This window comes from Protomyctophum bolini, assembly GCF_963924005.1.
Source record: "Protomyctophum bolini genome assembly, chromosome: 18".
NCBI classification, from domain to species: domain Eukaryota; kingdom Metazoa; phylum Chordata; class Actinopteri; order Myctophiformes; family Myctophidae; genus Protomyctophum; species Protomyctophum bolini.
In genome coordinates, this window is record NC_137879.1 from 29,509,078 (window position 1) to 29,521,807 (window position 12,730).

Sequence of the window (12,730 nt, forward strand, 5' to 3'; positions counted from 1 at the left end):
ACTAGAACCTAGCAGGTGTACTAACAGTCAGCATGCGGTGTGCGAGTCTGCTGATGCTGGGGACGTGCCTCTCGGTTCTGGGCCCCGCCGCAGTATGGGGAGCCCCGGGCCAGTGCCCCAGTCTGTGCCACTGCCACGGTGACCTCCAGCACGTCATCTGTGACAACGTGGGGCTGAAAAAGATACCGCCGGTGTCAGAAGTCACCCGTCTGCTGAACCTGCAGCGGAACAACCTGGGCAACCTGCGCACGGGCTCCTTCAGCGAGAGCAAGGGGCTCATCTCGCTGCACCTCCAGCACTGCCAGATCCGCGAGATCGGCGCCCAGGCCTTCAAGGGACTGAAGAAGCTCGTCTACCTCTACCTGTCCAACAACGAGATCAGCAGCATCAAGCCCGGCGCCTTCGAGGACTTGGCCGACCTCACCTATCTCTACCTGGACGGGAACCACATCAGCGACCTGCCCAAGGGCATCTTCTCGCCCATGAGCAACCTCTTCATTCTGCAGCTCAACGACAACAAGCTCCACGAGCTGCGACCGGGCACCTTCACCGGAGCCAAAAACCTGCGCTGGCTGCACATGAGTGGCAATGAGCTGAGCACCCTGCACCCGGGCTCTACGGACGACGTGGAGAACCTGGCCATACTGCACCTGGACAGGAACAAGCTGTCCACCTATCCCATCACTGCTATGAGCAAGCTCAGGGTGGTGGAGGAGCTCACACTGGGCAGGAACCCCATGAGGACCATCCCAGATATCGCCTTCCAGAGCTTTGGACGCTACATGGAGAAACTACACCTGGACAACATGGGGCTGGAGAAGGTTGGTGTCCGACTCTCTGTGCAAATGGACAGTGTGAAAATATTGATTTTAGATAGAATATATTTGGTCCCATGGAAGTCACTAGATATGGGGCCTCAGATTGTTATAGCAAGGTGTTGTTGGGGTATGAAAATCTAAATAAGTAGTGATATTACTTGCAAGCTACGCTAAAATAAGTACTCCTCTCATATATTCAAAATATATTTAACAAGCAGTGAGATATAAATGTTATACGCAGTCAGCAAGACTATACCAAGGTAAGTAAAACATAGTGGTATATTTTGTCTCCTCTATACGTCTATATTTTCATAAATAATTATATCAAAGCCACTATTATCAATTCATCTTGTGAAAAGGTCTTTGTATCGTTGCCTTGGTATTTGTTTGGTTTGCATTTGACTTGCCTCTATTTACCATATTTCTTCAGCATAGTTTACACATATTGGCTTGGCTCACTAATGGTCAACTCCGCCTTATTGGCAGCCAAAAGAAAAGTTTCTAACCCCAGGGCCACGGTTTTATGTATATGCCTGGAGCCAGGTGTTAAACGACAACATAATATATTAGGAACCAGCCAGGATTATGGATTACATAACCTGTGAAGTTGATGTGGTGCTGAAGACTGAAAGTATATTTACTGAGTGGACGGTCAGTGCACTGGTCCTGCCACTCCATCCGTCTCACTGCACCCCAATAATGCATGCATCCAAACACTAGGTGCATATGGCAACCAAAGCAGGTCTCATGTGTTTAGTGCTAGTCTTCACGGTGCAGGATCTTTGTGCGGTAGCTGGCAAACCACACATGGAATTCATTCCCATAACGTTTGTAGAGAGCACTACAGTACCTATATTAATTAAAATGTGAACAATGCCCAGTGACTATATAATCCATCACTGTGAGAAACATACTTCTCCAGGCAATGTGACTTGCTATGCACAACATGCCGTTAAAACAAAACAAAACAGCCTATTTTATACTTCATCATCTGATGGTGTCATGTGGCAAAATTAGCTCATCTAAAAGCTCAATATCTAAACAAAAATTCACCAATAATGACATGCCCAAAATAGGGACAGGTTGAAATTTCTAACAATGAAAAGCTGTGTAGATTGAAGCCTGATCTACGCTTCAGTGAAAAAAAGTGTCACAACAAAAATACTGAAATATTCCTAAAATAGTGTCTACTTATTCCAGCGATGCATCACACAATACTTTTTTTTGCCAAAGCATAAATGAAGCCTAAGAATTTCAAGCATCTAAAGTGATACTTAGTCTTGGACATGAGACAGACGTTTTGTTTGCACAGTAAGAGTAGGAGTCCTTCTGTCTATCCAGGCCTTGCACAGCTTTATAATGACAGTATACAGTGAGTGCATGCCACGTGCTGCACCAAGGAGGCTGCTCTTCAGACATTCCAGACTCTACATTTACTTCATACTTGAGGTTCATCCAATATTTGAGTGTACCCATGGCACGGTATGGAGGTATCCCAGAGGATAAAATTGTAAAATAACAAACTTCTCACGCTGTGACTGTGTAAAGCATGCGTCTAAAAGGAGAGATTAAGTCCCTTTTTCCAGGCAAATGTGGGTATTTTTAGGGTGTTTTTGTTTGCTGGCTCTTGGCCAAGCATGTCCCAGCCTAATTATTACACAAGTGTTATTTTCAGCTTGGTGTGTTTTCTCCTCTCGGTAGGAGGGTCCTGTAAACAGGTCAGGAAGGGTTAGGAGACAGGTAAACAAGAGGCAGGGTGTTCCATGGCCTATGAAGAGGAGTATTTTTAGCTTGCCATCTCCCCAAGTGAATAGACAAATGGGCCCTTTGCAAGCCTTCCTGGCAGTGAAGCGGCTTGACGAGAGAGAAATAGAGGAGGAGAGAGAGGGCAAAAACAACCTGGCCATGCTGGGCGTCATCCATCTTCCATTGCTTCAAATTACCAGACCCTCCACTTCTGTGTTCTCATTGCTCTGCAGTGGAAATTTCCAAAAAAGTCACTTCAACAGCCTCATCTCTCCTATAAGCTTACATAAGACAGTCGGTCAAAGCCTGGCCTCTTTCTCATGCCAGGCCTATGTCAGCAGAATCCCCCCTTCCTCTTCCTCCTGAAGAGGCCAAAGTTGAACGAACGATGAACATCAGCTAATCTAGCACCATTGTGACGTTTTTAGCAGCCTCACAGACACCTATGAAGTTCAGGCAAGAGAAAAGGGGTGGGACAGGCGCCAAGTTTACATTGCATAAACGGGCATGAGAGGATGCTTTTAAGTCCAGAAGAGATTCCCCGGGAAACGTGAAAGCAATGACTTTTCAACTAAACAAAATGCAGTGCCGGAGCAAGACTAAAGTGTCATAAAAGCTGGGGTGCACCGGTGGCTTGAGGATGAAGGAAGGTCACACACATCCACATATCATTTGAAGGCAGGTGCTGAACTTCAAAAGACAAACGTAGAAGACAAAAATAAAAGGAAAAAAACGCCCGGGGGCTTACCTGGTTAGAGTATACTACATAAATAAGGTTATAGTATTTCCTGCAACTGTGACGCTTGTACAGGTATATCAGCAATTTTTTTGCGAGACAACAAAGTAGGGCATTCATCTACCAAAGGGGGGAAAAATGGTAAATAAATAAATACAAGGCTTCTGCATGACAACAATAATATGTTGTTTAAATTGGGACTGGACCAAAGTCATGAACAGACAGATAGTTCAACCAACCAACAGACAACCGCCATCCTTAGAGCTATGCACGCCTGCACGGTCAAAAAGACATCGATCTAATCGCAAGCCACAATATGGTTTATAAAATGGGTACACTTTCTGGGAATTTGATTATGTACTATGCTTTCTGAGTGGTTGTAAAACAAATAGTTTTATAGTTGAATAAATGAAGGCTTTGAGGTGGAAATAACTATCATATTGCCTGCTCCAGTTCTCTGATGGTGCATTCACTGGTGTGACAGCAGTCAAGTCGTTGCACCTGGACAACAACAAGCTGAGGTCGCTTCCGAAAAGCCTAGAGTTTGGTACCATCACCAATCTCACCCTCTCCAACAACCTTTGGAGCTGCACATGCCAACTTGCCCCTCTACGAAGGTAGGCGTCTCATCCATGTAGTAAGTAAGTATGTGGCCCATAGGGCAGTAGCCAATCTATGTAGTGTGATCCATCAATATGGAGCCAGCATTTCAAGGCTTTATTTTACGAGAGCTGATTTAGGTTTGTTTTTATTATCAGACTTTTTTATTCTTTAAGACATTTTATTTCCCCCATCCACAGGTGGATGGACACCAGCCGCCATCGCCCTGATGCACTGTGTGCCTCGCCATCTCAACACAGAGGCAAACAGGTCCGAGACAGCACTGCCTTCAGTGGCTGCAAAGTCAAAACTAAGCGATCCAAGAAGGGTACACGCCATTGAACAGGTATATTTCCCAAACATTCAACCTTCTCCAACGAATGACTCTTTGCTAGACACTGGCATAACTGCACAAATTCACACAAATGCATTAACATGCATTTGTGTGAATTTGATAATTTACACAATTAAGATACTGACTCAAGCAATAGTTTTAGATTTTGGAATGAAAACCTTTCAGATCCTGCAAGAAGCTTGACATCAACCTTTGCTAAATTGCTTGATGATTATGTTGACCGCATCTCCTGGGGCAGCCCTCAGTAATGACTATCTTTGAGTATATGTCGCGGGACCTGTGGCCTTTATCACAGCCAATTTCATTTTGCTCCAGATGAACTCCCATGATAATTGCTACGGGTTTTTAGGCCGGACCCTTTCACAATAGGACGCTGGATTCAGACCATCACCACTTTGAGGAAGAAGGTGGTTTTGGAGAGGCTTCATAACCGACCGGCCTTGCCATCATTTTCCATTCCTCTCCCTTCCCCTCATCCTACCCGCAGAACTCTGTGTTCCTGCCTCACTCTGTCCCCGTCTGAACTTTTCCGTGCCGGCCCTGGGGTCCAGTGAGCTGGGTCCAGGTCACAGGGTCTTCCAGCTGGAGGGCAGACTGTTTGACTTGGCTGCTGACTTTGTGTGTTTCCGCAGGAGATGCCGAGGAGAGGCCTGTAGTCCGGGTCCCCGTCGTCAACATGTGCAAAGAAGGCGACGCTATAAACCAACACTACTTCTAAGCTCCGTCTATTCATCTGCCACATATCGTCACGAGTGCAAATGAACCCAAACACATACCCACACACACAAATGCTCATGCATGACCTAAATAAATGACGAAAAGACTTGAGAGAAACTTGTAAACAAGATGAAGAAAGAACCTTCAGACTAAAACACAAATAAATAATGCACCTGTATGAATGAGGGGAATTGTATGCTGGGAAATATACAGAAGGTTATTGAAAGCACAACCCTTCTTCCTTTGGCTAAGCATTTCTTATGCTGGGGGAGTATGCTTCCAGGCTAACAATGTACCCACCTGCAGGGCACGGGTCGTTACAGAATTTCTAATAAGTATGAAAACGATTTAAACCAGATGGACTGTTTTTGAACACACCAGAAAGATACTGGAGCAGTGCCCGAGGATGCATTTTTCCATCTCTCAATACAGGAAAATGCCAAAACAAACAATGGAATATTAAAGTGGATGAATGGTGTCCCCTGAATAACATGTCAAATGTTTCAGTATTAAGTTGCGCCCGTGAACTCATGGTGGCTATACACCGTATTTAGCTACTTTATATTGACGTTTCATTTATTCTTCTCAATGGCAATGCCTAAACCAGAGGTCCCCCTGCATGTGCCATCATGGCGGGCTGAATCAATGTGCCCACATTTTCAATCCATCAGACTTCACAGGTAGATCTTCCCTCTCTGCTCAAAGTTGTGTTAATGAGTGAATAGTGAGTTTAAGGCCCAAAAGTGTGTGATTGGAAGTAAAACCTGCACCGCACCCAGTCATTCCTCCATGGCACTCATTGAGGTGCCTTTAGCCTAGACACAACTTGTCTAAGTAGGAGCAAGTTCACACACATACGCGCACACACTCCCCTTTCAACCCCTTCTCTAAACCGATGAGGAATTTGACAAGCATCCCACAGCCGTTGAGCGGGTAGTTGCCCATGTGTTTGTTCTCTGCACCTTTTGACAGCGACTTTACAGCGGGAGGACCCTCCGGATGGTACCGTGGTAATGCACTGCCCCTGAGAGTGTTTTACAGGTCCATTTGGTTACATTTGTAAACTCTCCGATGCCCTTGCATATACCAAGATACTTTCTGTATCTCTGCTGTCGGGAACAAACCACGTAACTCCAAAATATTCATTTTTCAGGAAATGAAAAATAGACATTTTTCAGGAAATGAAAACCTTGTATTTTGCAATACTGCCTCTTCAAAGTTGGTATTGAATACCAAGATTGAGGTAGTATTGTGACTTTATATATTGCCAATATTACTTGCATGAGAGGGGAAGAGGTGGTGGAGTTAGCTGCTTTAACAGACAGTTTGAGGGTCCAATGGAATTAAGAGGTTTTCCAAAGCGCCGTTTAATATTTTCATTGGTTTAATATTTGTTTAACCAATCACACAGACGTAAAGGGTGTTCAATAACATTGATTTATGGGGGGAAAAAATCAAAAACCTCAAATGGAGTTGGGTTGTTTCTTCCCGACAGCAACGTCATAATCCTACATAATACAACTCCTCACACTGTCATTTGTATTTATTGTTGTAATTTGTAACGGTTAATCTGTACTTCCACGCTGCTTGACACAGCCGTACAATGAAGCAAAACATTATGTTACCTCTCTGTTCTCTGTCTTGCATTTCTCATTTTCATCTCAAGGACCCCCAAATTGATATGTATATGGTCACAGACTCAAAGGATTTTGTCCACATTTTAAGAAATAGCCGACAAATAGAACAGGGCTCATTTCACTGGGGTCGCCTGGAACCCCCTCAAAGAAAACCAAGTGATGTGACAATGCAGCCGAGGACCCTTTCCAAGAGAAGCTAATGAGACACCGGGGCGATAGAGATGTGGGGTGGATCAAAGTTACCAAGTAGCAATGAAAAATGGTCAAAGTCCCAAATTGCTAAGTTTTTTCTTTTCCAGTACTATATTTCACCTTCCCACTGACCTGTTTCCTTGTATTTAAGCCAATTGTTGTTTATTGCCGTTATTGTTTATACAGTAGACAAGAGTTAGGTTGAGAAGAGGAGGGAAATATGCCATGTCTTTAAACCTTGAAACCTTGAAACAATGAAAGGTGAAAACAGCAAGGTGGTTTGTATGTGCAATTTTCCTTCTGTGGCAACACACATCAAGTGTTGACTCGCACACATAAGTATATCATGTATATTGAACATTTCTCTGACTTTTGGATGGAAGTGATAATTGCTCATATCCAATAAATCTCTACAAAACTGAGCCTTGTTTGGTTCATATAAAGATTGACTTTTGGGTTTAATCCTCTAAGTGTATGTCTCCCTCTGCTGTACAAACGGCTTCATTGCATTACCGAGAACTGCAAGCTACTGTCAACATTTTCCAAAGTGAGTGCTGTACTCACTGTGATGCCTGGGATGCCCATGTGAGTGATTACGTTCCCCACGACTTCAGGAGGGCAGGGGGCACCGGCCATGATAGCTAGATCACACAAACAATGAGCAGAACAATGGAATTATTTTCACATTCAGAGAAGCCAGAGAATCTGTTGTACCACCATGGTGGTGTCATAGAAGATAACAGATTTTCATTTGAAAACTGGAACTGCTTGAATAATAATAGTACTCAAAGTTGCTGTGTGTGCGTGCGGCCAGGGGGGGAAAAAACAACTCCGATAAGCAAATAAGATCAGAATTCACCTATAGCTAAGCCCCGGCCTCTCCCACTGGTTCATTTTTGGAACCAGACCTTCAAAATCTCTTCCAAATTCGTCAACAAGGCCTGCCATATTCACTCGAACACTCGTGACATTTCTTTTTTTTATCATATAGGAAAACTATTGGAGAGGTTTGTCACTCTAACCCATGTTATGCTTAGCTGTGATTGGACCATAGCAGTTTGGGGAGGGGTTTTGCTATAGGTCAATTGCTTTTCCGATTTAACTTTCAGGGCAGGTTTGGGGGGTTTGGGGAGTGCATTCCAGAGGGAAGGGGCAGCCACAGGGAAAGCCCTGTCGTTCCAGGTTCCATGAAAGAAAGCAGTTTACAGCTGTCACACTCACCGGCACTTACTGATGACAAGTCAAACTTCTTGAGGTCTGGCTGATTAATCATGTCGACAAACATGGTAGGAGTACCATAGAGGAAGGTGCACCTGTGACGTTAAGAGAGGACACATGAACAGAATCCATCTGCAGTAAGAGTAGGCTAACTCTCAATCTCATAAATATGCTGTGTTATGTTGGTGGTAGAAGAAACTGAAAATAATCCAAGAGATGGGTCAAATGCAAATTTCACTGCGTTGACGTGTGTGACAAATCATATGACTTTGTCATCAAGAAACAAAACAAGACATACCGTACATCTTTCACCTGAAAGATGTATATCTTTTAGGTAAAACCTTTTAACAGCTTTAACAGGTCAAGCTGGTTTTTGTTTGGCATACTTTCAAGGCGGTTGATCCAGATAGCATTTAGACATTATGGGCTAGATTTTGAAGGTGCGTTTTACCTATTACAGTAATATGAGCTGGGGGCGTGAGGTATGTCATATTGCAATTTTAAGCATGTTAAGAAGCGCTTTCGACACCCCGTGGAGTGCGCAAAACGGCCTTGAATTAGTCATGGGAGTGTTTAAGGCGTGTTTGAGAGTTACCCAATCAACATGTCCGTACTATTTTCTTTACCAGTCAGCTGATGTCACATACGGAATGCGCACTTTGGGGATCGTTATTATTACATTTCTTCAGGCTGGCACCATAGAAGACATGACATATGACTTTGTCACATTTGGGTTAATTATTCCTATTGCACTGCATGCTGTCACCTTTATGCCTCAAAATAAGTTGTTTCTATTGAGAAACACCAGTAAAATTATATTTTAATTTAAATTATAATTATATTATATTTGAAATGAGTAATGAGTTGAATGCGTGGTGCGTATGCCCGTGATGGTATGGTCTTCGCTCGTAGCATTTTATTGAAGAAGACTTGGATCGAGTGTGATACAGCGTATGAAAGCAAACCTCTCAAGGATTATGGAGATGTTTTTATTTATTTTTAAGGTTGAGAAATGAAATAATTATGGTCGTTTCTAATCTCAACCTTTCAAAAAGAATGGATGCGTCTTTTGCTGGCTGTTGCCATGTCTCATAGAAACAAGTAAATAGGTCTATAAAAATAATCCCAAAATAAGCGCATATAACAGGGGTCTGTAACCTATTTTAAATGAAGTGCCATGTTTTTATTTTCTAGATAGTGAGTCTGCTATATCCAGATTAATTTTAATGACACCACATTAAAATAAAAAACATATTTTGATTGTCCACAAATATAAAGTCCTTCCATATTTTTAAATATTTTCTTGCACATTGTTATAATGATCATTATATATCCGCCTGCAGTCAGAGTTCATAGTTTTAATGAATGAATGTGATTCATTGTGAGCTGGTAGATCTGCTATTTTCAAAAGTAACATTTTAATTACATTTTTGTATTAGCCGTCCTTAAGTTGGGCAAATGCATTAATCTGGGGATCCTTGACATGGGAATGTGCTGTGTGAGGATCACTGGTTTAAACAACATTAGGAGAAACCTTTAGAAACAAGAAAAGCAACCACAACTACCAATATTTACAAGCAACTTTACAGAAAAAGAAGCCGCTTATAATAAACAGACTTGGCAACACTCCAGCAGCGTCCCAGAGCCGCTCAAGTGTAAAATCAAACAGTGCTTTAAATTCTTTTTGCGTTTATGAGGTGCCTAGACCCACGTCTAATCGTTATGCGCAGGTCAAGGGGCTTAATAGCAAATTGCGCAAAGCGAAAATAATTAACATATGGACACTCCCACAATGCTAAAATATTCAGCAACGTCGTATTCCATATGTGTGTGCGTTCAACACGGGACGATAAGGCTTTCATAATACGATTGTGCGCAGAGCGAGGCCAATTTATGTATTACCACATGGTAAAACGCACCTTCAAAATCCAGCCCTATGTCTAGATGGTGCTTTTCAAATGATGATACAAGTACCATAGAGCAGGTACGATGGGGTCATAAAAAAAGCTACATTTGGAAACGAACAAACATGTTTAAAAATATTCTTTCAATACCACCATGTACCAATTGTTACGGTACACATTAGCCACACAAACACGTTAAAACGCCTGGGGGCGAAAAATAAGGGTGAGGTCGCGTGCAGCCGTGCATTAGCCATATATTGAGCGTGTCTTGTGTGTACAGGGTTTGATGAGGTATGGAACATATGGAATGTCAGAACAGGTCGGCTCCATATGGAGATCTAAGGGTGACAGCGGTGGCAGTGTCTTGAGTGTACAGGGTTTGATGAGAGCACAGGTAGGGCCGAGCCTTCATTTTCGGGCCTGTTGAGAAATCTAGTTTTCGCCGGCTGCCGGGCGTGGCTGCACAAATAACTTTGGGGCAAGCCCGTCTAGTTTTAAAAGGTCATTGATAGGTATATAGCAATAAATGAATGGTAATGTAAATTATATATTGTATATTATATAATATAGTATGTTATTATTATTATTAATGTTGGTACTACCATCATTATAAATAACTAGTATAATAATTTCTAAAATCTGTTGAATGTAGCAATTAATGCAAACAAGTTTTCCTTTTCTTTTTAGATTTTCTTTTTCTTCTCCGTTTTTTTGTTTGTTTGTTTGGTTTAGCTCTGAAATGTAATATTTGAAGCTCATTTTCTTTGTATATTCATAAACTGTGTACTTCTATCCTATTTCATATATATTTTTTTTTGTGATAAGGTGGGCAATATAAGCTTCGGCTTCAGCCCTAACCTTTTCGGCCAAATAGTCACCTTGTTGACTAAGTTGCAGGCTAATATATGCCTATATCAACTGTATTGTTTTTAACAAATGACCAAAATAAAAATAAACTAACTAACTAACTAAATGGACAGGTATCAGTCAAAAGGGAGACATTGAAGAGGAAGGATGGATGGGGAAGGATCAACATATGGATTGTCAAAACAGGTTCTGACATATATCCATATACTAATATTGAGGTAATTTGCCAGTCTGACGTCATCCATAGCATGGAAGGTTTTGGTCTTGTAGTTGGCAACAAACTCTCGCTTGGCGACTTATTGAAGCCCCTTCTAGACAGATGAAGAGTCATTTGCTGAACGCAATTCCTCACCTTCTCACAGTAGTGTCATTTGACCTCCTTCCTTCGCTGTCTTTTCGAACATACACTTACTGTAACTCTCCTTTGCTCAACTCCAGTTGAGTTTCCATATACCAGGACGTGTACCGCACTGCCTGCATTTGCAGTCGTTTCCATATACAAGGACCCGGTCTTTTGAGAGCCGAGTGAGGTACAAATCTGGCCCCACTCTTTTGGTGCTGTACTAGGACTAGATGGTAAAGCTTGAGAGTACCGATTGGTCAGAGAATCCTCACAGCTGTGTCAACACGGAATGTGCGGGACACTGATTTTAGCTTGGGTTCAGGAGGTTAAAAATAAATAGATTGATTACCTTTCACTCTCTAGAGCTGCCAGGTTGCTCCGCCCATCGTAGCCAGCCGAGGGGAAGATCAGGGAGATCCCGTGAACGGCCATACACATACCACCTCCCACGGAGCCAAAACAGTGGTACATGGGCACAGGGAGACAGGCACGAGTATGGGGCTGGAAGAGAAACAGATCGTATCATAAGAGGGACATACAGAGTGGATTGTAATGCCTAGCTTACAATACCGCACATGTACTACAGTTGATGAGTCGAACACGGCTTTGTGCCCCAGCAGTGAAAGTGCAACAGGCCACCCTCACTAATTCTGGCCTTCAATGGAAGCATGTCCTATGATCCAAATTCTGTGGAAATAAAAACGTCTGGGTTTCCGAGGCTAAATGCTATGTAGCTCAGTGCCTTTTTTCTACCCGTATATTTGAATGGAGGATAAAGGGGTAGTGTGGTACATTTAGATAATAATGAAGGGCAGGTGATTCAATCTCAATGTGGGGTTCACGGACACCTAGGAGGACACCCCAGCTAAATTGTAGTTTGGAACTAGTCTCTCAATACAGACTGTTGACGTGGCGTCAACAGTCTGTCGGCGCTGTTTTTCCTTCTTTTTTTTTACGATGTGTACGATGTTTTCAGATTGGTTCAGCATAGCGTACAAATGGAACCACTTGGTTCCATTCTTCTATGTCAAAATAAAGAATCTACCTCCACCTTAAGGATATTTTTTTATAGCTGCCAATAAAACAGAAAAGTTCAGACTAATCTTTACAGTACATTTATACTCACCCTCCAGTTATAGCCCACTCGCAGGCCAACAAAGTAGGCATTGTTGACAATGTTATGATGCGACAGAGTGGCACCTTTTGGGGCCCCGGTAGTGCCCTGTTGACAGAATTTATGTTTTAATAACCTTGCTCTTACAACCACATTATTTGGCTCACAATGGATTTTTTCATGGCGGCCAGTACTTGGAGAACCCCAATAAACAATTAAGACCCTGACAGACTGAAATCATGAGGCGCTCGTATTATCGTTTACAACTGCTCTAGCCACACTGGAGGTGTCAAGTGGACATATCAAAAATCGATACGTCTTTTGTTCTGAAAGACGAATTTGGTCTATCTTGGGACATTGATGCACGGCACAGACTACCAAAACTTGATGTATATTTCAACAAGGAATTGATTAATTCAAACTTGACAGTGTGTAAAGTTTGACCATTGATTTATACGGCAAAAATATAGATGAGAATGACGT

At 42.6% G+C, this 12,730-nt stretch overlaps 2 protein-coding genes across 3 annotated transcripts in view; one reads left to right on the forward strand and one right to left on the reverse strand.

The window, feature by feature from the left end:
- Positions 1–6,415, forward strand: part of chad (chondroadherin) — a 6,669-nt gene extending 254 nt beyond the window's left edge. Inside the window, exons 1-4 of the mRNA XM_080788629.1 lie at positions 1–821; positions 3,754–3,917; positions 4,101–4,246; positions 4,888–6,415. The exon at positions 1–821 is cut by the window's left edge and continues 254 nt beyond it. Coding sequence (XP_080644755.1) covers positions 33–821; positions 3,754–3,917; positions 4,101–4,242 — 1,095 coding nt within the window. The 5' untranslated portion in view covers positions 1–32 and the 3' untranslated portion in view covers positions 4,243–4,246; positions 4,888–6,415. The remainder of the gene's footprint in view (positions 822–3,753; positions 3,918–4,100; positions 4,247–4,887) is intronic.
- acsf2 (acyl-CoA synthetase family member 2) overlaps positions 1–12,730 on the reverse strand; it is a 43,594-nt gene that overhangs the window by 9,470 nt on the left and 21,394 nt on the right. For both annotated transcript variants that reach the window (XM_080788628.1, XM_080788627.1), the window contains exons 7-10: positions 12,260–12,355; positions 11,483–11,634; positions 8,023–8,114; positions 7,366–7,442 (exon numbers count right to left, since the gene is read on the reverse strand). In XM_080788628.1, coding sequence (XP_080644754.1) covers positions 7,366–7,442; positions 8,023–8,114; positions 11,483–11,634; positions 12,260–12,355 — 417 coding nt within the window. The remainder of the gene's footprint in view (positions 1–7,365; positions 7,443–8,022; positions 8,115–11,482; positions 11,635–12,259; positions 12,356–12,730) is intronic.